Source organism: Hyperoodon ampullatus, assembly GCF_949752795.1.
Source record: "Hyperoodon ampullatus genome assembly, chromosome: 19".
In the NCBI taxonomy this organism is placed as follows: domain Eukaryota; kingdom Metazoa; phylum Chordata; class Mammalia; order Artiodactyla; family Ziphiidae; genus Hyperoodon; species Hyperoodon ampullatus.
This window is the reverse complement of record NC_136932.1, coordinates 5,800,791-5,828,052: the sequence shown is the minus strand read 5'-3', so window position 1 is coordinate 5,828,052 and position 27,262 is coordinate 5,800,791. Positions and strand designations below refer to the sequence as shown.

General features: G+C 61.3%; 1 protein-coding gene across 3 annotated transcripts; it reads right to left on the bottom strand.

Moving 5' to 3' along the window:
* Positions 1–680: 680 nt before the first annotated feature.
* On the bottom strand, positions 681–23,233 carry RARA (retinoic acid receptor alpha; the record flags this gene model as incomplete). 3 transcript variants are annotated; one of them, XM_079724530.1, is made up of 8 exons in its annotated part: positions 681–1,409; positions 2,053–2,211; positions 3,017–3,221; positions 4,510–4,686; positions 4,914–5,074; positions 7,127–7,268; positions 8,593–8,741; positions 23,056–23,233. In XM_079724530.1, the coding sequence occupies 8 exons, from the start codon at positions 23,231–23,233 to the stop codon at positions 1,192–1,194; spliced, it is 1,389 nt and encodes a 462-aa protein (XP_079580656.1). In that variant the 3' UTR covers positions 681–1,191. The 3 variants fall into 3 exon arrangements, with proteins under 3 accessions (XP_079580656.1, XP_079580657.1, XP_079580658.1); XM_079724531.1 differs by lacking the exon at positions 23,056–23,233 and adding an exon at positions 14,052–14,220; XM_079724532.1 differs by lacking the exons at positions 7,127–7,268; positions 8,593–8,741.
* Between the last annotated feature and the right edge of the window lie 4,029 nt (positions 23,234–27,262).

Below are 27,262 nucleotides of genomic sequence, written 5' to 3'. Positions count from 1 at the left end.
AAGGAGGGGGCACGGGGGTGGGGTGGGGGAGGCCAGGGAAACGGAGGAACTCGGGCCACGAGTGTCTGCCGGCCCGTCTGTCCACTGTGTGTGCGTGCGTGGGTGTGGGTGTGTGCGTGCGTGGGTGTGCGTGCGTGTCTGTGTGTGTGTGTCTGGGGGCCCTGTGGGCGGTGCTGGTGGCTGTGAGGCTGGGGGGCAGGGGCAGCTCGGACCCCCTGGCCAGCCCCTTCATGGGGCTCGGGGTGGGGGGGCGGGAGGGCTTCGATGACGTGGGCTCTGATGGGGAGGCAGCTCTGCCGAGGACACGAGGCTGAGAAACACACGCCTTTATGTTCTGAGGCCCCCTTGCTTCGCCCCCGCCCCATCTCCTGGGGGAGCCCCCTCCTTCCAGGGGTTGCCGGGAAACTGTCCACGCCCAGTGGTTAGGCAGAGGGAGAAGGGAGGGCAGGCCTCGGGAAGTTAGTACTTCACAGTTTTAAAGAGAAAACTGAAGAGGAAAAGGCTGGGGAGGAGGGCTTAGGGGGCACAGGGACTTAGAGAGGGGGAGCCCCTTCTGAGCCACTCCCCTCCCCCAGGACCCACCCCCCTCCAGCTCTGAATCCAGCTCCCCCCAATACACCGCACAGATTCCTTCAGTATACATGTGCTTAAAATGAAAATTCTTATTAAAAAAATCAAAACCAAAAAAAAAAAAATTAATTAAAATAAAAACAAAACCAGCAAGAATACCTGGGGGTTGGTATGGCAGGGTATGTACAGGGGGAATCCCCCACCCCGGCCCACCCCCTCTGTCACCAACCGAGGCAGGGGGAGGTTCCCCAACGGGGAGGCAATGGCTTGCGAGTTCTGAGGATGGGGGAGCCAGGTCCTGGCATTTGCTGGTGATGAAGGTGTGGAGAGGTGGGCAGAGGGGTGTCTTGATGAACACGAGGCCCCCGGGGCCCATCCTGAGGCCCGGGACCGGGGGTCCTCACTCAGTTCTTGCCCCCGACGTCAGCCCAGACATCTGCAGGAGCGGGCAGTCCATCGCAGGCCCGGGCCTCTGTCCGAAGAGTCGCCGCCGCCTCCCTCCGGCCCCCCAGGGAAGGGAGGACAGGTGGGGGGCAGGGCTGGCAAGGGTCGCATGGTTGGTAGAAAGGCAGAGAAAAGCCAGGGCACGGGGCAAGGGCTGTGTCCACGGGGCACGGGCAGTCACGGGGAGTGCGTGGCCGGGCTGCTTCTGTTTGAGCTGGGGCTGAGGCTGGGGCTGCAGCTGCCGGGCGGGGGAGCCAGGCCGCCCCCATCCCGCCCCCCGGCCCCCCCTTGTCCGCTCAGAGTGTCCAGGCCCTCTGAGTTCTCCAACATTTCCTGGATGAGAGGTGGCATGGAGCCCGGGATCTCCATCTTCAGCGTGATCACCCGCTCAGCCCCTGCAGGAAAAGGAGGCACAGAGGTCAGCATGCCCGCCCGGCTCCTCCAGCCCCACAAGCAAGTGTGGCTCCAGGAGGGAGGGCGGAGGGGGTGGGAGGGTCAATACTACCCACATCAGCTTCCACCGTGCACTGAACTCGGGGCTCAGCTCTCTGACATAAGGCAGCCCTCCTAAGCCCCCACGGCCGAGGGGGCAGCAGGGCAAAGTGGTTCCAAACTCGGGCTCTGGGGTCAGACCACCTGGGCTTGACACTGGGCCCTTCCTAGGCGCTGTGTGCTGTGGACTCTCCTACTGACATCTCGAAACAACTCTGTAAACACCATCGTTATCCCCGCTCCTCAGATGGGAAACTGAGGCTCAGAGCTGCTGTCTGACCTGCTCAAGGACACACACCCACACAGTCTGGTTCCAGAGCCCTTAACCACCACGCAAAGATGACACTGCCACCTTGGGGCTCACAGGCGGGGGTCACCTAGGCAAGGTGGGGTCCGGTGAGTGGGGCATCTCATGGGCACAAAGACGTGGGGTGTCAGCTCAGATGCAGGAGGCCTGACCCTGACCATGGACGGTGGGTCCTGGGCCAGGTGTTGGGGCCCAGCCCCAGCAGACACATGGGGCATCTCCAGGTGTGGGAGCCTCACCCTTAGCACTGATGCTTCGCAGGTCTGTGATCTTCATCAGCATCTTGGGGAACATGTGTGGGCGGCTGGGCCTCCGTTTCCGCACATAGACCTTCAGTGCCTCAAGTAGCGGCTCCTGCAGCATGTCCACCCTGTCTGGCTGCTCCAGGTCCTGCCGGTCTGAGGAAGCAGAGATGCCCGCTGAGTCGCTGCCCTAGCCCAGCAAGGAACACAGCTGCACTTCCAGACTGGACCACCAGGGGGCATGCCTGCCCAGACCACAGGCTGAGCTTCTCTGCTGGGGGGCGGGGGTGGTCCCCACACAAAAAGGCCCTAAGAGGCTCTCAAAGGTGAGCAAAGAGGGGCTGGGGACAGGGGTTGCCCAAAGGTCGCCCTGAGAGCCCAGTTCATGGAGGTGGGATCCCTGAACACAGGCAGTGCCATCTTAAGTAAGGACAGGTCTCCCACTCCTGCCCATTATTCTGGACACCAGCCTGATAAGGTAGAACTCGTAAGAATAAAATAGTAACAGCAGCCAACATTTACTGGGTCTTGCTCTGGGCACACCGTGCCTTATTTATTACCTCCTAATCCTCCCATCAACTTTATGAGGGGAAGACCATTACTGCCCCCATTTTACAGAAATAGAGGCTCAGAGAAGCTCAGCAACCTGTTAAAGGTCCCACGTTGGCCAGGATTTGAACCTGGGTGGTCTGACCTTCAAGTCCTCACTCCTAAGCCCCCTACAACGAGCACTGCCTGGAAACGGCACCAGAATCCAGGTCTCCATCACGACTCCCTTGCCGTGCGGCCGCAGACCAGACCCTGCTCCTCTGGGACTCGGTTCCCCCCTCTAACAGGGGTCTGACAAGGGTCTGACAGGTCCCTTTCTGATCTGATGGTCCCTGAGCTTCTCCCCGGGAGAGGCTCTGGGGGTCGTACCACCACCCTGGGCCTGGCCCCCAGACCCAGGCCCCCTGCCCACCTCCACAGATGAGGCAGATGGCACTGAGCAGCCCAGTCTCAGCATCATCCATCTCCAGGGGCAGCAGCTGGTTGGCGAAGGCGAAGACCAGGTCCGTGAGAGGGCCGAAGCCGGCATTGTGCATCTGGGTCCGGTTCAGGGTCAGCCCATCCGAGAAGGTCATTGTGTCCTGCTCGGGCGTGTACCGCGTGCAGATCCGCAGGATCTGGATGCAGGGGGTTCTCGAGTTCAGGAACTCACGTCCCCCAGCACTTCTAGCACCAGCAACCCCCGAGGACCACCTGGCAGGCAGCCAGACCAGTGCCGTCCCATAGAACCGTCTGCAATGCTGGACACGTTCTACGTCTGCACCGTGCAATACGGTAGCCACCGGCCACAGTGTGGCCGCTGGGCACTTGAAATGTGGCAAGTGCAAATGAAAAAGTGAACTGAATTTAATTTTAATTAATTTAAATTTTAAGAGCCACACATGACCAGTGGCCTCCATATTAGACAGCTGATCTAGCTCATCCTGCCTCCATGCAGAGAATTAAGAGGGAAACTAGAATTTCCAAGAAGGCAAAGGCCACAGGAGATTTATGTCTACAGTTCCCAGGACTGGGTACGCAACAAGAGCTCCATAAATGTATACTGTCTTCAACTTTCTCAAACCCTGATCCTGCCTCTTGCATCCCACCTCCCACCCCACCCCTATCAGGAAGAGCAGCCTGGTCACATCCCAACACAACATTCCACATCTCGACCACCTTGGAGGTGGTCCAGAAGGAACAGGTGGGCTGAGCCCATCAGGGAAGACAGGGAGGACAGTCCTCCCTCCAGCCCTGGATTTGACAATCCCATCCGCCCCCATCCTGCCTCCAGTCCAGCCCACCCCTCTGGCCCCACCAGATGCCCTGCAGTCCCCTGAATCCAGCTGGTCCCACACCAGCAGGCGTTTCACATGCCCCTTCTACAAACCCCTCGATGCTACCTCCTCTGGGGCGTCCTCCCTAGGGTCCAGCAGTGTGGCTCTCTGTCCTTCAGGGAGGGGACGGCCCTCCCCCATCTCCAGCCAGCGCTTATCACAGTTTTGCAAGCTCTGTTTACATATCTGTTGCCTCCACCAATAGGAGGTTTTCGAGAGGGGACAGTGGTGTGTTCACCTCTGTTCCTGACACCCAGTTCAAGGCCTGGCCACACAGGGTCCCAGGTGAATCTTTATTAGACTGAATAGGTGGGAAGATGGGTGGCTGGAAGGCAGGTCGGATGGAAGGACGGACTGAGGGTGGATGGACGCGTGTACAGCTATACGGGTGACCCGGTGCACATCCGGGGGCTGAGTGGCTGAGTGGACAGGTGGACCCATGGGGGAGAGGAAGGGTGGCTATTTGGGTGGGTGGGCATTTGGACAGGTCGATTCCAGATGGACGTTTAGGGAGGTGGCTATTTGAGTGGCAGGACATCCTCCAAGGACACGGGGGTAGTGCCCAGGGGGGCAGGGTGCAGACCCTCACCAGGATGTCCAGGCAGGCAGCCTTGAGAAGGGTGATCTGGTCCGCAATGGTGAGGGTGGTGAAGCCGGGCAGCTGCTTGGCGAACTCCACAGTCTTAATGATGCACTTGGTGGAGAGTTCACTGAACTTGTCCCAGAGGTCAATGTCCAGAGAGACACGCTGTTCTGAGCTGTTGTTCTGGGGAGACGGGGGAGAGTGAGGGCCTCCCCCTCGTGGCGCCTTCTCGGCCCGGCTCCGCCAGCCCCCGCAGACCTGCCCCCTACTGCCTCACCTCCTGAGAGCTCCGTGACGGGAGGCGGCGGGGAGGAAGGGGAGGCGGCGGGGAGTGGGGGGGACGCGGCGGTGGCCCAGGCAGGGGTGCGGAGGGGCAGGCCTGGCAGAGGGGGTGACCCGGGGGGCCGTACCGTAGTGTATTTGCCCAGCTGGCAGAGGGCGGGGAAGGTCTCCTGATGCGCTTTGCGCACCTTCTCGATGAGCTCCCCCACCTCCGGCGTCAGCGTGTAGCTCTCGGAGCACTCGGGCTTGGGCGCCTCCTTCTTCTTCTTGTTTCGGTCGTTCCTCACGGCTGTGGAGGGCCCAGGCCGCGCGGTTAGAGGGCAAGTGCGGCCGGCGGTTCGTCCCCAAGCCCGTCCATCCCCAGCCCGAGCTCCTCCCACCAGACCGAGAGCAGCGGGCTGCGAAGGAGGCCACCCGGCGGGGGCGCGCACATGAATGCGTACACACGCGAGCGCACAGGCAGGCGGGACGGCGACACACGGTGCCCCCCCACCCCCCCGCCTCCCGCCGTGCCCACCCGGCCCACACACCGAGGCCTGCCCCAGGGCCCCGTGACCACCGCACGCACGCCTGCTCTCCCACGCATCTACTCCAGCTCACACTCCGGGTGCGCACGCGCGGGGGTCCAGGGCTGAAGGCACGTGTGCACAGTGTCCCACGTCTGTGCTCGGCCTCCCTGCCTCCCGCTCCCCCTGCCTCCAGGGAGGACCGGCTCCTGCCTCCACCATCCCCCAGACCTCCGGGCAGCTGTCTCCCTGGGGTCCCGGGGACGGGCTCAGAGAGCTCTTTGGGCGGCCAGGCGAAGAGTAGGGCTCCCCAGCCTGAGAGTGGGGGGCCCGGGTGGGAGAATCTCTCGGCCCATTAGCCGGGGGAGCTGACAAATCACCGGGGGCGCTGAGCCGCACACACCACTCGGCTTTAAAGCAGCGATGGGGTCGTTACCAGCCGATTATCCCAGACACACAATCACTCACAGGACCAGTGGCGGTGGCTGCTGACACTGGAGGAAGAGGGGGTGGGGGTGGGGGGCCCGGGGCGGGGGCAGCGGTGGCGGGGGCAGGCATAATTTGGAGATCACTCATGTCGATTCTGCAAATTCAATAAAGTGCAAGGGAGAGAAGGGAGAGGGAGAGAGAGAGTGGGGGGATAATTTGGGAAGAGAAAATTGCAGCTGTGACAAGACGTTTATCATTCGGAAGCTTTAATTCTATTGAAATGGCAGCTGCTCAGCTCCGGGGCACCGAGCAGCCAGAGAGGAGAAGGAGGGAGGGAAAGGGGGAGTTGGTGGTGGAAGGGGGACGGGGTCCCCACGGGGTCCCCACCCCGGTCCTTCTGTGATGAAAAGCTCTGGGAGCGGAAGGTGGCAGCAGCAGAGGGAGGAGGAGGGTCTGGGCCCTGCAGGGAAGGGTCCCAGGCCTGTGGGTGCCAAGTTATCACCCGCTCTGCAGCGCACAGCAGGCACTTCCTGGGCTCCGGACAACGCGGCCCCTTCCCCCTGAGGCAGGAGGTGGCCGGGTGCTGCAGGGTCCCTCTGCTCCTGTCTGGGGCTGCTCGTGTCCCCCCCTCGTCCCCTCCCGGCTTCCTTCTTCCACTGCCCTGCCCACAAAGGGCTAGAGGGTCCTGCAGCCCCCTCCCCCACCCCATCCCCCACGGCCCAGGCACCATGGCAACGGCCACGCAGACAAGGAGGCGTCTGTCAGCGTCATTTATCTCTGACATCATCAATCACCGGTCACCACGGCAACACCCATGATTTCAACACAAGAGGGTCTCCCTGTCCAGCCCTCCCTCTCTCCCTCCATCGGGCCTCAGCTGAGCCCAAACTGGAAGCCCCCGCTCCTCTGGGATCAGAGAGGTCCCAATTCTCTCTTCCAACTCCCGGTCCCAGGTTCCACCAGACAAAAGGCTCTAAGATCCCTATGCCTGCAGCACCTCCTCCGCACCCCGCCCCGACACACCACAAATACCCAGCAGCACCCCTGTCCTAAGATGCACAGTCCAGAGGGACTCAGGGATGCCTCTGAGCCCCACCCCAAAGCCAACCAGGGCCTGGAAGCAAGCCAGCGGGCGCAGACACACGCATACACGTGAGCGAGCACACACAGCCCGCCTCACTCGAACAGGAAGGGCTGTCCGCACATGGACACACAACTAGTGAGACAGACAGACAGGTCCCTGCAGCTCTAGGTGAACCGTCCTCAACCACCAGCCTGTACACCACGTCACGAGCACGCCCGTTCACATCCACACACACATCCACATGCCCCTGATCACCCAGCTTTAGTGGCCAGGCACTCGTGCCCTGCCCAATGCATGGCCCCGCCCTGCCCATGGCACTCACACTCCTTGGACATGCCCACTTCGAAGCACTTCTGCAGCCGGCAGTACTGGCAGCGGTTCCGGGTCACCTTATTGATGATGCAGTTCTTGTCCCGATGACACGTGTACACCATGTTCTTCTGGATGCTGCGGCGGAAGAAGCCCTGGGTATGGAGGGCAGGGAGTCAGGTCAGCCACACCCACAGTAGGAACAGCGCTGGCCTGTGGCCTCAGCCGTGGGGGCAGAGGGCCAGGTGGCTGCTGCCCCCAAGGGCTTTGGCCATCAACTACCTGAGTAGACGTGATAAGGCCGAGAGAAGGGTCCGCCTACAAGGATACCCCGAGAAGAGTCCCAATACCTGCTGCCTGAACACTGCGGGTGGGCAGAGGGCTTCCCCCAACCCACACGCATAGACCCAGCTTCCTCTCTCCTGGGGAAAAGGACCTCGGGCTGCTGGTGAGTCAAGTAAAGGGGCAGATGGGGCTAGATGAGAGAGAGTCAGAGCTCTGGAACCCACAGCCCTGGGCTCAGAGCACAGGAAGAGAAGGCAAGCAGGAGGGGCCACACAGACACACACACAGCCTGGCCAGACAGGTGGAGAGCGCGCCCAAGAGCAAAGCAGCAGAACACGCATTCACTAATCAGGCAGATGCGCACAGACTGATCACAGGTAGACCAGGCTGGTCAGGAGCTGCCCACACAGGCTAACAGAGAGACTGACAGACAGGCTAAGGCAGACCAAGAACAACCAGACAGGACAGGCAGACACAGAGTCCAAGGCCTGGTGCTTTGCCCTTGATCTCTGCCCCACACTGAGGGGCAGCCCAGGGCCCCGAGCCTCAAAGCTGTGCAGCTTCTGAGCCCCAATCTCTGGGGAAGAAACAGGTACAGAGGCTCAAGCCCTGGGGAGAGGAGGAGGAGAGGCCATGCCCACAGCTGCTGGGAAGGTGGCAGCCACATCTGCACCCTGGAGCCAAACAAGGGCACGTGGAAATCCAGCCAGACTCTGGGAGGCCCACAGCCTGGGCACCTGAAGGAGAGGCCAAGGCAAGGCGCCTGCTCCCAACGGCCTCCTGCCAGGCTGCCATGGCGAGGTTCAGGCAGGGCCACAGAGGGCAGGCCTCCTGGGTCCCCAGCCAAGAGCCAGTCGGCAGCTAGCTCACCATGACAACCCGGGCGGCGGTAGCAGAGCGGGTGTACACCCTGCCAGCTGGAGGATGGAGATGATGGGGAAAAGAGCTGAGGCAGGAGGGGGACCTCTGGTTTGGGGGACCCCTGCTCATCTACGGGGAAGGAGGCTCTGCTGAAGGCTTCCTCTCCTCCAAGGCTGCTGCCACCTCCGCACGGAAGTAAGGTCAGCAGCTTCAGGGACACCCACCACCACCACCACCACCACCACCACCACCGGCACAGTCCCAGCCCTCGGCAGTGGGACCACCCCACTTATCTACTCAGGGATATCCTTCCCAATGACCCCCTCAACTCACCTTGCAGCCCTCACAAGCACTGACCCCATAGTGGTAGCCTGAGGATTTGTCTTGACAGACAAAGCAAGGCTTGTAGATGCGGGGCAGAGGCGGTGGCGAGGGGGGGCTGGGCACTATCTCTTCGGAACTGCTGCTCTGGGTCTCGATGGCTAGAGAGACAAGAGGAGAAGGGCGGTTAGAGACCCAGGTCACCATCCTTCATACGCTGCCCACCCTGCCTCCTGATCTCTCCCAGGAGCCCCTCCCAGCCACCCCACTGCTGCCGGGAGTCAAACTCTGGGGCAGGGACACAGTCTCAGGAAACCCGGGACTTCCCAGCCCCACTGGGGAAATGAGGCTGCCCATGAAGCTCCAGCACCCCATCAGTCCTGCCTACTTCCGCAGGACCCCACCTTCAAAACCAGAAAGAGCAGATAATAAACCATCAGATTTGTACACGGATGTGGCTGTACTTGGTGCTTGGGCGTGGGTGTCAGCCTGGTTCCACAGCCCTGGACCCTGGGCAGCCCGGCCCCATCTCCCCCCACGTTAGGAAGGAGTTAAGGCCTGATGAGGAGGGAGGGAAGAGGACACAAGCTGGGGACAGAGGAAACTGGGGTCAACAGGATATTCAAAGCCGGCCACTCCCCCACCCCCTCTGCTTCCGCTCCCCCCCCACCCCCTCTGCCAGCAGCCACAGCCCCTCCTCCACCCAAACAATCCCCTGGCCAGGGACCCAAGGCAGGGTGTGCAGAGTCACAAACGTTGGGGCACAGCAGGTGGGACTCCCTGAGATAAGCAGGGGGACCCCCCTGGAGACAGGGAGAAGCGTCCCTATGGGCCCCGGAAGCCCATTGCTCTGGGTGCCCCCTGTCTGGGGGGAAAAGCATGACAAAGGGGGTCTGTTCCCATCAATGCTCTGTCTGTCTGGCCTCCATACGATACTATGTCCTATGCCCCGGTTACCATTCCATTCCCCTCCCCTCCTGTTATTCAGTTCTAAGAGGGCAGCCAGGAGGGTGACCTAGCCAGCAAGGGCAGCTCCCCCTACAAATCCTTCCCAGTGCCTGGCCCCATGCCCATCACCCCAGGCAGAACAGGGCTGGGTTGCATGGGGGCTCTCTGTGCCCGAAGCCGGGGCAGCTGGGGGTGTACTGTACTGGATGAGAACTGTGACCCAGTCGACCCCAGATTCCCAAGGGGCCACCCAGCACCCCCCCTGAGGCTTTGCCAAGACCACTTGCCCAGGGCCAAGGAGGGGCAAGGATGCCTCCCTGAGGAGATAGATCCCTGCCTCCTCCCACACCCCAGAATTCTGTCTAGTCTCACCCCAAACTCCAGCACACGAGGTTCTGGAATTCAAAGGGGCCCAGAGTTCCTGCCCAAGCACCTCATAGCACCTCATGTGGCCCCGAAGTCCAGGCACAGAGAGAAGCAGCACCTGGATGGGGGCGGGGAGCGGTGGGGGGCTGGCTAGCTGCATGCTACTACCCTCACAACACAACTAGGGACTGCCAGGCGGTTGATGACAGGGAACCAGGCCAACAACCTTGGCAGGGCTTTCCTGGCTCTTAGCTGGGCCTGGGCACCACCTCCCTGGTCAGCCTGGCTGACCAGCACTGCTGTGGCCCCATGTCCCTGTCCCTGTCCCTGCCCAGAGAGCGGCCTGCAGCAAAGGATCAGTGGCTGCCGACACCACACCCCCACCGATCCAGACTCTTCGCTGACCTCCCCCACCCTCTGCACCTCACCCCAAATCGAACTGTCCTGGCCTGGTTTTCCCCACCTCACTCTCCCAGAGGCCAGACAAGCAAATCAGACAGGCGAGAGGCCTGAGAACAGCTGCTGGGGGGTGGGGGGCGGGGTTGGGGGGCCTGGGTGAGGCCAGGAGGCAGAGGGGTGAGCGACAAAGGAGCCCTTTGTTGTGCTAACTTTTTCCAAGACGCAAAAGGAGTCACAACAGACAATCCAGAGTGGTGGGGGGTGGGGGGTGTCGAGGACAAGGGGGTGTGGGGAGGGACCATGGCCTAGAATCCCAGTCAGCTTCCCGACCAGAGAGGAAGAAGGCTCTGACCGACCTCCCTCCACGTCCAGTCTTTGCCCTGGACCCACCTCCCCCAAGGCCCGACCTCTACAATGGACCAGAGGGGAGGGGGAGAAAGGACAGAGGGAGCTTTGGGGTACGGAGTGGGGTTGCGAGAGGGGAGGGGGCCGTGGGGAGATACAGGGGAACCCAGATGAGGGACAGGCAGCTGAAGACCAGGGACTGAGTGCAGAGCCAAAGGTCTGTAGAAACTGGGAGCTGAGGCAAAGTCCAGAGGCTGTTTATGAAACCGGAAGAACGTGCTTTTTAAATTGCGCTTTTTGGCAGGACGGGGGGAGATGACCGAAGGTGAGGGTACACAGTTTGGGCTCAGTGAGGCCTCCCTGCGGCCCACCCCACAGCAGCTGGCTGCCTCTGAGGCTATCACACTGGTCTGCACGCCCCCACGCCCAGCACATGGCCACCTGTCACCCAGGTAACAGCTCTAAGGTTTCCCACTGTGCCCTTTGAACCCAGAGCCCCGGCCCAGTCCCCACCTCCCGGGCCACCAGCCAGCAGCCAAGGGGAGCAGGGGCACTCTAGGACGCTCCCAGCCTCTGCAAGAGTCAGGACGCAGCCTTAACTAACTCTGCACACCCAGCGGGGGAAGGACTGCCACGGCCTGGCCCCTTCCCGCTCACCTCCCTCCCCAGAGGCCCCAGCCCACAAATCTCTCCTCTTCCTGCAGAAGGACGAGGCGGGAGAAGCACCACACCTTCTCAGCTCAAAAGTTCGTGCCAGCGCCCAGCGAAGGCATGGCACCGGCCCAGGGAGCCAGGCGTCCCCTCCCGCCCGCGCTGCCAGGCTGCCCCTCCCCCGCCCCCGCTCGGCTCCTGGTGGGCAGAACGCTCCGGAGTCCCCGCGCCCCAGAGCCGCTCGCAGGCCCGCACAAGGGGGCGGTTTCCTGGAGGAGATCAGCAGGAAATCAGCCGGGCCCCCGGCCAGCGGCTCCCCTCCCAATCCTGCTGGCGCCCGCTCCTCCGCAGCTCCGCTGGCAGCCCGCGGGGAGGGGCGGGGAGGGGGCGCACGGCGCTGGGCCCCGCCCTTCCTCCACCCCAGAGGAGGGTGGGGGTGACTCTGGGTGTAGCGCGGCGGCGGCGGCGGCGGCGGCGGAAGAAGGCCCCTACCCAGCGGCCGCCGATAAGCATCTCCCCCCTCCCCCCACTACGGGCATCCACGTGCTTCACATTCTTGGACGTCTGGGAGCGGGCGGAGGCGTGAGCCGCGAGATTGGTGGGGGACAGATGGAGAGCCACATCCTGTGTACCCCTTGTCCTCTGGCGCCCCAAAACGGGGGTTCTGGGGGAGGGAGGCAAGGTCCCCGGGGCCCTGCAGGATCGGGAAGCTCTTCTCCCCCAGCCCACGTGCAGTCTCTTCCCACCTTCGGTGGAGGTGGCAGCAGAGAGTGGAGAACTCGGTGTGAGGGGGCAGGAGGGCTCCTGGCACCAGAGGACCTACACATACCCAGGGGTTCGGTCATGACCCCGTGAACTCCAGACACACTCAAGTCACCACCCCCAGCCTCCAGGCCCTCCCAGCCTGTACCCCACCACAACCCTCCCAGCCACTTTCCCGGCCCACTAAGCCTTGGGGGCTGAGCCCACTGCCACAGACCCGACACTCCCACCATGGCCAACAGGGGAGCCGGGGCTGCTGGCTCCACGCTGCCCCACACACGGTGCGGGGGGACAGGCTTCCACTTCCCCCATCGCCCGCGGGCCTCCAGGCTTCCCCCTACCTCGCCTGGCCAGTTTGGGGCCAGAAAGAGCTGAGCTGCCCCCAAGGGCTGGAGCCCAAGGCCTCGGATCCCATCTCCCCCCCAGTCCTCTGGCAAAAGCGGCCAAGGCTGTGGAGGGAGTGCCCATGGCAGCCATGCCCCAAGTATCCCACTTAGCAGGGGACACCTTCCTCCAGTTCTGGGAGAATGGGAAGAAGGGTCCCAGTGTGTGTCACACCTGTCGCCTGACCCTTTTTTCCTAAAGTCCACCCACGCGCACACCGCCCTCCCTCCCACGGTCTGCAGCCTGCAGCCTCCCAGGCAATCTGCCCCAGAGGCAAAGGTCAGGGGGTCGGACAATAAAGGCTGGGGGTGAGGTGGCTCTGAAAGGGGCAGAGATGGGCGTCTCTGCACCTCAGGTCTCTCTTCCTAGAGCAAAGGCATCGCGGGTGGCCCTTCAACCTACTGCAATCGGCCAGGCCCCCAGAGACCCACTCTATCCCTCCTCCCTGGCAGGCAGGAGAGAGGCAGCCAGGCCGGGAGGGTGGGAGAAGCCCCCCAGGGAAGAGGACGGAACCGGAGCCAAGTAACAATAACCCCCTAAGCACCGCTCTCCCCCACCAGGTACACTGCCTCACAGCTGGGTATAAACATGCCCAGGTGTGCACCCCAGGCACTCACAGCTCCCGCCAGTGTACAGAGCCTCTCCCTTCCAGGGAAGCCTGAACCCAGCCAGAGGACGGCGAGGAGAGGAGGTGCCAGGACTCCGGGGCTCTCATCAGCAGCGGCCCTCTTAAGGAGGGACAGCCCAGTGCCCGCCCCATCCCCAGGTGAAAACACGGTAACAAAAGGACACGGCTGAGTAGGGAGGGGATGCAGCCCTCATTTCCAGAGTAGCCCCAGACCCACAAAAACATCAAACTCATCCTCCAGCGAACAAACCGTATTAGGATTATGGGGAGGGAGATTCTTCCCACCAGAGTAGCTTCTCCCCTCCATCCCTGGCACAGAAGCTTGTGCCAGCCAAGTGTCTAGGGCCAGGACAACCCTCAGATGGACAGGTGCCCTTCCCCAAGGTGTTATGGGTCGGTTAGGATGGCCGACGGGTATCTGATGGAGTTGCCCCTTCCTGCCACACCCCACTGCCAACACCAAAGACATGGAGCGCTCCCCTGACACCCAAGAGCTGGGGGCAGCAGCTGTCGCCCAGGACAGGCTCTCCCCCAGGCTTTGGCAGGGGTGGGATCTGGGGAGGCGGCCCCTCCTCCTAGAAGCAGACAAGCCCACAGATAGGACCTTTACCCCACCCTTCAGGGTGGGAGAAAGAACCACTCAGCTGTGAAGCTATCGGATTGCAAGCAAGAAGAATATAAACTGGGGACAAGGGGCTTCACTTCCCCTGCAAAAAGTGGACGGAGAGATGAACAAACGTTTCCTGAAAGGAGGAACCCCCAAAGTTCCTCAGTCCAAACACAACAGAAATAGCGCCCAGGGTTACTCGGGGGAGTCCAATTGTCCAACAAGGGCACCCTACTTTCAGCAAGGGAGACAAGGGAAAGTGGAGGGTAGAGACAAGACCCTCACTACGCCCCCAGGCCTGCATCTCCTGGTGGAGCGGAAGCCCTACAGCCCACCCTCACCCCCCAGCTCCCACAATAGGAGGGATAGGCCGGTACCTACAGTGGTTTGAGCCATTCCAAAGCGGAGTCCGGAGCGGGGTGGAGTAGGGAGCGGGGGCAGGGAGCCCCTTCTCCGGGAGCAAACAGGCCCGGTTCTGGTTATAAAAATCCACCACCAGGAAGGGACTGGGGGTGGGGGTGAGCCCCCCCACGTCCACACTCTCGTACATCTTCCCCGCGAAGACAAGAAGTCCGGGCGGATAAGTCCTGCGCGCCGCCTCCCTCACTCAGCCGGCGGCGCCATCCGAGAGCTGCTGGGGGCGAGGGGCACGTCCCCCCCGCCCCGACTGGCGACCCGCGCCGGGGGCCGCCCTCTGCCCTTAGTCCCGCGTCCAAGTCGGCCGGCCGCTCTGCGAGTCCCAGGTGAAAAGCAGGGAAGTTGTGTGTACTGGGGGCGGGGGGGCGGGGGGGGGGGTCCTTCGGCTGACCCCGGGAACGCCCGGCCGAGGCCCGGTAACTCGGCGTCTTCACCTCGAGGGGGCTCCCGTCGCGAGTCTCATGGTGTCCGAGGCAGCGTCCCGCGGCTCCCCGAGTGCGCCGGCCGGGGGCGAGATCGGCGCGGGGCGGGGGGTCACCGAGCACTTCCTCCTCCCAGCCGGGGCGCCCGGGCTTCTCCCGGGCGAGGATTCCGGGTGGGGTGGGGACCGCGCGGCCCCGCCTCCGCCTCCACCAGGCAAGGGGCTGCCGCCCTGCGCTCGGTCTCCGGCGGTGCGCGCCGCGGGCCCCCAACCCCGGCCTACGCGCCCCCTCCCCTGCAGTCCCACCCCCTTTCCTCCGCCCCGTCCCGTCCAGGCACCGCCCCTGCCTTAACCCTTTCCCGGCGGGTCCGGCAGCAGCGGGCGCCAAGCCGGGAACTGAGAGGGAGAGGCGGGCCATGGAAGGCAAGTGGGGGGCAGTCCGGGCAGGAGGAGGAGAGAAGAGGGGACGGAAGGGGTAAAAGACTCGAGAGGAGGAGTGCACGGAGAACTGACGGAGGCTGGGTACCGGGAGAGGAGGGGGCTGCGCCAGGACGGAAGCGGGGCAGGCGCCTCCCCCGTCCCAGTTCCGGCTCCCAGCCTCCCCCGTGCTTTGGTCAGTCCCCGGCCCCGCGATGCCAAGGCGAGGGAGGTGGTGGGCGGGAGGAGGGGGGTGGTCCCGCTGTCCTCCCCCAACACCCCCCCCCACCCCCCCACCCAGCCCGGGCCTCATTTGCCTAATGCAATGCGGCTGAACTCTCTCTGAACTCGCCTGGCGGCGCCTCACCTCCGGGTGACCCACCCACCGCTGCCCGTGACATCACCCGCTCGCCAGCCTGCCCGCGGGGCTCACCCGCCAGCCCCCTGCCCGGTCGGGCCGCTCCCCCGGAGACGCGGAGGATGGCGGCAGGAGGCGAAGGTCTGGGGTGCGTGTGGCCAAGTGTTAGCGCCGTGCCGGGTGTCCTGGGTGTGACATTGTGCAGCTCGGGCACCGCGTGAGAATGAGACACCCGGCTTGTGTCATTGTCTGTGACATCATGTGTGACTCCGGCCGCCCGCCCGCCGGAACCCGATGCGGCAGCTCGGGTGCTTTGGCACAAACGCGTGCAGAGGGGGCTCTCCCCGCAACGCCCGGCGTGCTTCAGTCGAGCAAAGCCCCGCCCAGGGTGTGTCCCACAGGCGGAACCAGCATGGGCCCCCCACCGCACCGTCTAGCCCTGGAGAGAGAAAAGGAGGGGCTGGTGACTTTCAGCTGACCACTTCCTCCCGGAAGCCCTCGGGATGCCGGTTTCACTGGAAGAAAGACCTGGGTTGGGTAGGTCCAGGAAGGCGCGGGGGGCGGGGGCGGGGGGGGGGGAATGCCCCATGAGAAGAGAGTATCTTATTGCTCCCTCTGACCCTGCAGCAGAGCTCCCTCATTTGATAGGAATTTACGTGCTTCCGGAGGATAGTCTTCTAAAAGCCAGGTTCCTAACATATGTGGTCATTTAATCCTCACAGCAACTCTTAAGAGATAAGTGGTATTATTCCTATTTTACAAATAAAGAAACTAAGGTCTCAGCAAGGTTAGGTGGGTTGTCCAAGATCGCACTGCTATTAAAGAGGAGAGTGAGTATTTGAACTTTATGCCATCAAAGCCCATGTTCCCACCATGCCAGGCCGATTCAAGGAAAACTATTTTCTGAGCACCTCCCAGGTGGATACCCTGGGGAGCCTGCCTTTGCAGACCTTATGGTGCAACAGCCATTTAGCAAATAATCACAAATATATATATTTATGTTTATTACTGCATATTATAAATAATTGCAAACTGAGATAATTGGTATTATGACACAAGTAAGCACATAAAGTATGCTTTAAAGGAGAATTAATGTAGGCACCTAATTTAGGTTGGAGGGTCAAAGCAGAGACCTAAAGAAAGAGTAGAAGTTTAGAAGTTAGGTAAAGGGTAGGAAGGAGGGCTTCCCTGGTGGCGCAGTGCTTGAGAGTCCGCCTGCCGATGCAGGGGACGCGGGTTCGTGCCCCGGTCCGGGAGGACCCCACGTGCCGCGGAGTGGCTGGGCCCGTGAGCCATGGCCGCTGAGCCTGCGCGTCCGGAGCCTGTGCTCCGCAACGGGAGAGGTCAAAACAGTGAGAGGCCCGCGTACCGCAAAAAAAAAAAAAAAAGAGTAGGAAGGAGTGGAATCCCAATAAAAGAGCCTGTGCAAGGGTCCTGGGGTTACAGAAGTTGGTGAGTTCATTCAAGGAACTAACAGAGGACATAACATAAAATTCAAAAGAAAAAGGAGCGGAGGACCAGGCTGGAGAGGTGGGCTGAGGCCAGACCAGGTGAGCTTGCTGGATTTTATCTCAAATGCAGGGAGAAACCACAAAAAGGTTCCAAGCAAAGGAGAGGCAAGATCTGATTTACAGTGTTACAAATCAGATTTAACCGTGTGAAGCTGTATGAAGAATGGATGGTAGGAGGGCAAGAGAGACCAGTTAGCACAGTCCAGGCAGCACACAACAGTAGCACAGCCCAGGAAACTGGCAGTGGTGATAGAGGAAAGTAATCAATGTGGCCGGGGGGCAGGGGGGGGCGTGGATAGGGGGTACTGTGGGAAAGGAGGTGGCAAAGAGGACTCTGGTGTGTGGCTTGTGCTACAGCAAAGTTTCCAAGAGTGCAAAGTAGAAAAGTCTACCGGGCAGGTGGACGGGTAGGTGTTGGGCTCCAAAGTGAGGTCTCACCTAAGTGAGGTCTGGGCGGCAGATGGAACGCTGGGGCCTAGGGCACGGGTGCAAGCCTTGGCTGTGGATGAGATTGCTGGGGAGGAGGGCAGACTGCTTCCACAGCCCTTGGTATCGCCTCCCAAACGACGCAGATCCTGGGCACCAGTTATGTGCTAGGCCTTGTGTTCACAGCTTCAAGGTACTAAGGGATCTGGGACTGTCCCTGCCATCAAAGACCTGGTGATCAGTAAAAGATCTCCCAAATGATGCAGCTCACTGCAGGCACCAGGTGGAGAGGAGTCAATTCGTGGTAGAGAGATGAGTGTTGTTAAGAGAAAAAAATAAGGGCCTGCGGGCCTTCAAAGGAGGGAGTGAGCAAGGAAGCGGGAACATCTGTGAAGATTTCTGGGAAGAGGCGGTATTCGAGATATTCCTTGAAAGATGGATAGGATTTCTGGAGCTGGAGAAGTGGAGAAGTCGGGGTGAGATGCCTGTTCTGGGCAACAGCAAGGTCATGGGGCAGGTCAGAGCAGAACACAGTGTCCTGGGGCAATGGGAGAAGAGAGAAAAAGGAAGGTTCTGGCCGCCTGTTGGGGGGGGGGCAGCGGGGGAGGTGGGGAGGACCGAGTGGCAGGCCTGGGGCCCCGTCCTCCTCTGCCGTGTCCCCCACAACTCCTCCAGGACTGTGTGCTTAGCAGGCCCTCAGCAGGTATGGGCGGAACTGAAGTGGCCTCCGCTTGTGCCAGGCAGGGGTCCCTCCAGTCCCCAACCCCATCTGGAGGGGATAACAAACAGGAAATCATGAGACCCGGGGCCAGACGGACATCGGGTCCCAGTACAGGGTGGCCATCCCCCAAGACAATGCCCGGCTCCACCCACCCCTCGTCACCACTGCTTTTGCAGGGTACTTGAAGCTCGTCCAGGCCCTCACCAGCAAGCAGGTCACCGTGGCCTCATAGCAACTTGCCCAGCAAGCAGCAGATCAGGAGTCTTGCTTTAAAGACGAGGAAACAGACTCAGACTCGAGAGAGGTTGAGTGACCTGCCCAAGGCTGCGCAGGAAGAGCTGTCCTTTAAGACTTCTGCCAAGGGGGGCCTTGGTCCGTGGGCTGAGGTTCCCAGCAAGTCAAAATGGGGAGGGGAGGGCCTCTATTTCTGATCTAGTCGGGGCAGAGGGCCTCCAGTCTACCCTGGGAGGTCCAGCTCCATGGGCTGTGCCCCACCATTGAAAACGGAGAGGAGAAGGAAGGCGTTGTAGGCACCGCCCCAAAGTGATTTGGAAAAAGGGAAACACTTCCTCTTTCCACAGACACTACCCCTCAAAGGGTAGTCAGGGCCTGCACTGGCACATCCCCACGGGCACAGGGCCCTTGGCACGGGCGGACACAGTGTCTCAGGTCTTGGCCAGCCTAAGAGGACAGGCTTCCTTCCCTGAGTCCCCTCCCCCTGCCCATGCTGGGATCCTGGCCTGAGGGGGGGCCTGTGCACTATCAATGCTTGGAGATAAAAGGTGAGGGGGCTGCAGTTTCATTCAAAGCCCTGTCCGACAGTCGTCCGGCTGACTCTGCATTTTGGACCCTAGGGAGGGCACTGCTAGCAGTCCCCCCTCTCCCTGGGCTGTCCCTCCTACTGTCCAAGGGAAGAGTGGGCAGGAGCGGGGGGAGGGAGGATACAGACTGAAAAGGGGAGTGGCAGAGGAGCGGGAAAGGAGAAGGGCTCACCCCCTCCAGTCTCTCCAGGCTCCCCCAGACCCCAGGGCCACACAGCAAATGTGTGGATGGAAAGGAAACGTCTGGACCCGATCTTTCGGGGCTCCCATCCCCAGCTCCTCTACAGAGAGCCTCCAACCTCCCTGCCCCCACTCCACAAATGGAAACAAAATAAGAATAAGAACGGTGGCTTCTACACTCTGTTCCTACAGTGTCTGTCTGGATGGAGATGGAGGGAGGGTGCCCGCTGAGCTCTGCAAAGTCCCCGGGCTGCAGTGGGCTGATCTGGGGGCGGGGATGGGTGTGAACAGATTGTATCCGCAGCTTCCAGGACAGGATGGAGATCTGGCCCAGGCCTCTTATCGGTCTTTCCCTCCAGCCTTCAGGATCAAAAACAGAAAAGGGGGCGTGGCTAGGGGGGGAGGCCTTCCCCTACGCCCCCTACTGGGTGAAAGCAGAAGGTCCTGAGGCAGAAGTGGGGGGGCTTCAGCCATGGGAGACAGGGTTTCACCATGGTCCTGAGCTCCCCACACCCAGGAGGGCTCCCCACAATACCCTCCCGCAGCTGCCTATCTGGATGGTAGAAAACACCCCAGCTGTAAGGTCACTTAGCTCAGCCACTTAACCACCGGTGCTGTTTCCTCATGTGTAAATGGAGATAATGTCCCTCTCCCAGGATTGTCCGGATTAAGATTTGTAAAACAGAGATAAAGTCCCAGGCACACAGTAGGTGCTCCACAGATGTTAGCCTCCCGTTCTCTCCAGCCCCCACCCAGAAAGGGCCAGGGTCCCTTTCCACTGTCGTAACACGGGGTACCACGGCAAGGAGACAGCGGTGATCACATGCAAGGTGAACAGCAGAGTGCATTACAGCAATGCTCTCGCCTAACCTCAGCCCTCTGAGGGAGGTTCTGGTCAGATCCCTGGGTTACAGACGAGGACCCACGCTCAGAGAGGTTATCACATCTAGTAAGTGGCAAAGCCAGAACTCGCTACACAGCCTACTCCACCTCCCCCCACCCCGCCCCCGCCCCCGTGGAATTCCCAGGGGGAGCAACAAAAGAGGCAGGTTCGTTTCCTCTCCAGCCTAGACTAGCGATAAGAAATAGAGACCCTTCCCTCCCCAAACACACGACACAATCACAGACGCCTCCCCCTTAAACCCTCTGTGCCCTAAGTCACCGCCCCCTCCAGCACACAAACTGACACCCCTCCCCGGCTCTGGGTCTGACTCTCCTCATCTGCACTCTGACCCTCTCACCCAATACACGTAAGCCATCGACCCCCCTCCCCAACACACACCCAACCTTGACCTCCCCACCCCTAAAACACACCCAGCCCTGACCCTCCCCCCAAGGCACACTGAATCCCAGCCCTCCACAGTAAATACCAGTCCTCAGAGACCACGCCCCAGGGGCTGGTTCAGAGGGGGGATCCTGCCCCATCTCTGGAGCTTCCCACTCCGGCTCCCTGGGAGACGACAGCAGGACAGCTACCCACCTGTCCCCAGTGACCTGGAGAACAGTTCTGTCCTTCCACAGGCCACCGGGTCTCTGAAGGGTACACCCAAGGTCCAGCCTCCTCCTGACCTGGGGAGAGGAATGGGAGGTGGAGGGAGGACCATCCAAACACCTTTGTTGGTGGGAAGTGGGAGGAGGGAGCCTCATGTGCCAGGTTGCCTACAGAAAGGGTGGCAGGGGACCAGAGCATATAATCGCTTGGCTCCTTACAGGAATGGGGGCCACAGATGTCCACCCCTCCTAGGAACTGCCTGACCCCCCGCACCAGCCCCCAGGTGGGGAGAGCGGGGAAGGCGAGGCTGCCTCCATGCCTGAACTTTTTTTTTTTTTTTTTTTTGCGGTACGCGGGCCTCTCACTGCTGTGGCCTCTCCCGTTGCGGAGCACAGGCTCCGGAAGCGCAGGCCCAGCGGCCATGGCTCACGGGCCCAGCCGCTCCGCGGCACGTGGGATCTTCCCGGACCGGGGCACGAGCCCGTGTCCCCTGCATCGGCAGGCGGACTCCCAACCGCTGCACCAGGGAAGCCCCATGCCTGAACTTTGATCCGTCATGCTTCGCTACCCAGTGCTGAGAGCCAGGGTCTCCAGGCCCCTCAGCCCTGCCCAAGAAGGAGGGAGATGCAGGGCTCCCTCAGGTTCCTGGCCGCACCTCTGGTCCCAGAGAAGGGGAAGGTCGGGGAGAAGCTCAGAGGCTGGGGGCCTGGGTAGGAAGAGAAGTTGTTGTTGTTTACTAGGAAGGGCCAGGGCAACCCACAGGCTCACAAAGGGAGGGGGCAGGAAGGGGCATTGCCCAACCCGAAGTGTGGGCACCCCACCCTGGGGGATGAAGGTTAGCAGGATGGGAAGTGGGGTACCCGGAAACCCTCCCCACCCACCTCTAAGAAAGAGGAAGAAGCTTGCAACATTCAAAGAAGGGCAAAACATTAGCTTGTCCGGCACAAGACAGGGCAAGGTCAGGGGTCAGGCCCAGCCCCATCCAACCCTCCGTGAGCCAGGCCCCAGGTGGACAGAGCGTCTGGGGCTCTGTTCCTATCACCTGGGGAAGAGCAAGCTGTCCACCGGCACCAGGCTGAGCACCCTCGATGTCTCCCTCCCTGAAAACCCCACCCTGGCAGGAAGCAGACACTCCAGTCACTGGAGCTGGGATATGAATCCCAGTCCCCACGGACGCAGGCACTACCCCACACAGACACACCCGCCCCTTCCCCAGCAGCCCCGAACCCAGACACTGGCCTCCCCCATCACCTAGCATAGACTGAAGACCAGGCCAGAATCGGGCTTCCGACTCCGACTCCCAGGTCAAAGTGCTGCCGGCTGCGCACCTCCAAGGGAGGAAACAGAAGGTGGAGGTTGAAGTAGGCAGCATCCGCCTGCCCCCTGCCCCAGGGCACAAAGGGTAGGGACCTAAAGTAGCACAGACTTAGAGCCCCTGCTCCCAGTGGCTGGTGGGGCCTGGGAGGGAGGGGGCCACCGTGCAGCCAGAGGAGGTGAGCCAGGAAGCAGTGGTGGCAGTGGGCAGCCGGCCAGTGTGGGCAGTGAGGCGCCCAGCCAGGGCCTGCCCCAGGGACAAAGAGACTCCCTGGCTCCGGGGAGAGGGCGCTGCCCCCACACTGGGAAGGGGGCACTGACCCAGCCCAGCCGGGCGCACAGGGCAGCGGCGCCAGGCAGCTTGCCAGTGGCCACGGGAGAGGCGGTGGGTGCCCGGGGCAGGGTGTTCAGTACCTGCCCGCCAGGAGAGGTGGGACACGTTTCCCAGGTCAGCAGCTGACCGGCCAGTCCGCCGTCCACGGCCCCCTTCTGCGGCTCCCACCCCCTCCTGCCCCAGGCCAGGCCCCGGCTCCCTCCCCCCCGCCAAGCCCTGGCCCGGCGCCCAGCTGGGCCCTGGGGGCCAGAGTTACTGTAAGCGTCCTGGCAGGCCCGAGGCCTGGACTCTGCCAGCTGGCCATAGCTGCCGCCACCTCCCACTACCTGGCTCGGCCAGCCAGGGAAGGTTACCGAGACCCCCACCCGGCCAACAGGCGACCCCTGTGGCAGAAGGCGGAGGCGGAGAGAAAACACAGGCCCTGCCAAGAGCAGGCTTGCGTCCACAGCCGGAGTCCAGGCTGAGCGCCCCCTCCTGGGACACTGCCCCGACCCACCAGGCTGCCTGTGGGCCCCTCCCTCTCACCCTCCCCACAAAGGGAAGCACCACCTAGCCTGGCCACGGCGAGGGGAGGGGATTGTACGCCTCCAAGCCCCTTCCCCCAGAGGCACTGGATGGGGTGGGGCGGAGGTGGGGCGCTGCTCTCAGTAGAGCTGCCATTTCCACCAAATGTCGAGAGGTTTGTTTACCCGCCTCCAGCCTCCGTGTCCAGTCCCTGGAGCTATTTATAAGGCCCTCCACGGCAGAGCGCTGGGGGGGCGCGTGAGAGGCGCGCCGGAGGACAGCACTGTTCAGCTGTGCCTCTGTCCCCCCAACACCAAACACAATCACGGCCATCAGCCTACAAGCCCCCCAGACGACGATCCCCCGTGTCTGGAGGAGCCCTCGCCACCGCCGAAGAGATGTGCCTAGAGGCCCACCTCGGCCTGCCGCCCTCCACCGCCCCTCCCACCATGCCCACCACGCCACTTACTGGCTGGGGATGGCGTGCTATAGCCGCTAACTGGAAGCTGGTGCTGGAGAGTGGTCAGGGCGCCTGGTGGGGAGAGTCCACCCAGCATGGGGGGGAAGAAGAAGGCGTAGGGGGGCACCGGGTATCCACTGAGGTGCCCGCCCCCAGGTGTCGGGCAAGAGCTGCTGTTACTGGCCATGCCAAGCAGCCACAGTCAGAAGAGCAGGCAGACAGTCTGGCCAAAGGCTCTGGCAGGCTTCAGGCCGCCTCTCCTCGGGTCATGGGGCCTGGGCCCAGAGGGGGTTTGGGTGGTCAGCCCACCCCCCCCTTCTGTCCTGGAGCTGCGGTCCAAGGCTAGCAGGCTGACCTCAGCCTCCTGGAGCCCCCACTCCAGTTGGGGGCCAGGTGGGCTGGGGGATGTCCCAAGAGCCGGTCCTTTGGTCAAGCACTTCTGTGAGCTGGCACTTTCCCAGGAAGGTCCAGAGCTGGCCTTCAGGACGCCGAAAGGATCCCTCTCCTAGGTGGGCCCCAGCTAGGTGGCGGGGGAGGCCATGTCCTGTGATGCTGCAGAGAGAAAAAAGACAGGTGAGTGGGCACCGAGGAGCAGGCGCACGGGCATTCCCCGCGGAGCTCCCCAACCTGGGCGGCCGGAGATTTTCCCGTGGCACCCGGCTGAGCAGACAGCTGGCACCATGCCTGGCTGGCAGAGACGGCCTGGGAGTAGGGCCCGGACACTGCTGGGGGTGGCAGGACAGCAGAGCCAGGCTGGGGAGACGGGGACAGAGCCCAGAGCCCAGAGCCGAGGAGGGCCTCTCACCCACAGTCCTGAGAGGAAAGGGTCCCCGGTGCCATGCCACCCCGAAAGGAAGATTCCTGCTGCAGGGGAAGGCAGCTGGCCCTGCTTCCCCCAAAGCGGGTTACCTGAGGTCAAGATGCAGGGAACGTGTGCTTGAAGGGAGGAGGGAGGGGGAGGAAAAGCCGCTTCCCTAAAGCGGTGGCACTTCTCAGAAAAATGACTCCTAAGCCAGGGGGCCCCCGCTTACACCACTTCCCCCCCAAATCCAAGCCCGAGCACCCCAGATGGGTCTGTCCCACGGGCCCAGAGGGGAGGCCCGTTTACATACATACAAATAGGGAAATGGGAACCGAGGACTCCTGGGTATCACCTCCATTGCCTAACAGCATGATGGGCAGGGACTGCCCAGGGTGGAAGCCCCCTACTCCCAGGCAATGGAGGGGCAAGGGAGACCCATCTCAGAGTTCACCCACATACTCTGTCTGCAGAAGCAACCTCCCTGGAGAGGGTGGGAGGTGGGCAGAAGATGAAAAGCCAGATGCCCCTCCACCAGTGCATCCACAAATCCATACCCTGTTTGAACAGCTGGGACCCGAGGACACGCAGAGAAAACACCACGGGTAGCAAGAGACAGAGATGAACCCAGAAATTCCACGACACAGTGAGACAGACAGGCAGCAACAAGAGCAGAGAACGAGACGGAGAACGAGAAGCATCCACAAGAGGTCCAGTATTGATACATGTAAACAGTATCAATAAATATGCACGTATTTATATATGAGTGTGTGTGTATACACACACATGACATATATGAGAGACAAAAAAAAGAGACAGAAAGAAACATGGCCAAGCAAAACCACAATGAGATACCGCTTTGCATCCACTAAGATGGCTATAATCAAAAACACTGATAACGACAAGTACGTGAGGATGCGGAGAAATTGAAACACTCAGACATTGCTGGTGGGAATGTAAAATGTTGCAGCTGCTTTGGAAAACAGCGTGGCAGTTCCTTAAGAGGTTAAACACAAGAGTTACACGACCCAGCAATTCCACTTCTAGGTATCTACCCAAGAGAAGTTAAAACGTAAGTCCAGGGCTTCCCTGGTGGCGCAGTGGTTGAGAGTCCGCCTGCCGATGCAGGGGAAGCGGGTTCGTGCCCCGGTCCGGGAAGATCCCACATGCCGCGGAGCGGCTAGGCCCCGTGAGCCATGGCCGATGAGCCTGCGCATCCGGAGCCTGTGCTCCGCAACAGGAGAGGCCGCAACAGTGAGAGGCCCGCGTACAGCAAAAACAAAAACAAAAAAAACACGTAAGTCCACACAAAAACTTGTACATGGGTGTGGATGTTCATACCAGCACTCCTAACAGCCAAAAAAGTAGAACCGACCCAAATGTCCATCAACTGATGAATGGATAAATAAAAAGTTGTACATCCATACAATGGAATGTTATTCTGCCATAAAAAGGAACAAAGTACCGATATACACGACAACATGGATAAACCCTGAAAACATTATGCTAGTTGTAAAAGACCACCTACTGTATGATTCCATTTACATGAAATGTCCAAAATAGGCAAATCTATAAAGGCAGAAGGTAGATTGTGGTTACCAGGGGCTGGGGCATGGGTTTGAGGGAAATGGGAAGTGACTGCTGAATGGTATGGGGGCTCTTTCTGGAGTGATGAAAATTTTCTAAAAGTGATTGTGGTGACAGTTGCACAACTCTTGTGACTATATTGAAACCAGTGAATTGTACACTCTAATGGGTGAATTTTATGGTATATGAATTATACCTCCATAAAGCTGTTAAGAAAGAAAGAAAGGCGGGGAGGAAGGAGAGAGAAAAGAAAACAGGGCCACAGAGATCCCAAATAAGGACTACCTCCCTTTCCAAGCCCTTCCTCCCCAAGCGCAGGCCGTGCCAGGCTCCAAGCTCCAGGCTCCAGGCTCAGACCTGGAGTCCAGAGGACACACACATGGCCAGCATTTGGCTGAGGACCATGCCTGGGATGGGGGAGTTCTGCCAAGGCCACTATGGACGAGGCCAGGACTTCTGGGCCCAGCCGGGCCGGCCAGCCAGCCTGTGACTGTGCGGGGCTGAGGGAGGGGGAGGGGGACAGGTACTTGCAAGGAAGGGGGGGGGCAGCTCCCCTGTTGTCACCGAGCACGATTTTGACTGTGACTAATTATGACCACCATCGGGCCTCTCTCCTTGCTCCTGAACGAGGTGCCCCCTTCCTGCCCCAGGCCCCTGCCAACTCCCTCCTGGGCTGCGAGGCTGACGTCAGAGGAGCAGGGACCCCACCCGTCGGCCAGCTGCCGCCCTGGCCCCCCACAACCCTGAGGGGCCGCCACACAAGGGGAACTCGAGCCAGCAAGGGAGGGAGGGGTTGGCTGAGCCTCACCAGCGTTGACAGTCAGACCCTCACATACGCGCACACCCACTTGCAGAAACTCACACGCGCAGCTCCAGGGAAAGCGTCCGGTGGCCAAGAGCACGCGTGCTTGCACACCCAGCCCGGGTGCGTGCGGGCACGCACGTGACACGTGAGGAGAGGGAACCCGGAGATGCGATCCTTCCACACCTGGGCTCCACGGATAGTGAAGCCGGCTCCAGGCCTGCATGCCCGGCCCGGGACACGGCTCCCCACAGACGCACAACCACAGCCTCAGAGTTTCCCAAACTGCACCTACCCTGGCCCTCCCCCAGCCAGGCGAGCCTCTGTACCTGCCTTCCTGCGGGCCGGCCCCCCAGTACACAGCAGGGTCCACAGACACAGAGAAGCACGCCGGTGGATTCAGGTCCAAATGGGGGCCGGCCTCTCTGAGGTGAGGCCCAGGAAGCCATTCACTCCAGAACCCAGGCCTCCTGACCCAGCTTTTGGGGGCTGGGGGGCGGCAGGAGGTTCGGTCTGGACCCTCTGGAGCTGACCCTTGACCCCAGAGGAGAGATTGACGACAGCCGCCTTTATGCCTCAATTCTGCCCCCTGAGGAGTTTGAAACTGGACCATACTTCAAACCTCAGCCACAGATACACACCCCAGGGAGAGGCTGGAAGGTGTTCCCCACCCCCATTGGAGCCTCACCAAAGGAGCTCAGCCTGCAAACGTCAGTGCAGTTAGCTCCCTGCGGAGGGCCTTGAGCCAAGGGAGGGGGCAAAGGTTACAGAAATGGGCCAAGGGCCAGGCTGGCCAGGGAACAGGGATGGGCAAGGGCAGGGATGATGGGGGCGGGGCCAAAGAGCACAGGCCTGGCCTCAGAAGGTCCCTCTGGGACCACGACCCTTGCGGAGATGCCTGGGCCCTGGCCCCCTGCACCCAGGGGTGGAGAAGACACTGTCAGAGAATCGAAACCAGCACCAAAGAAAGGGAAAACAAATTACCCACATCCAACCTCCACCCTATGCCCGCCACCTCCACTGCCCGT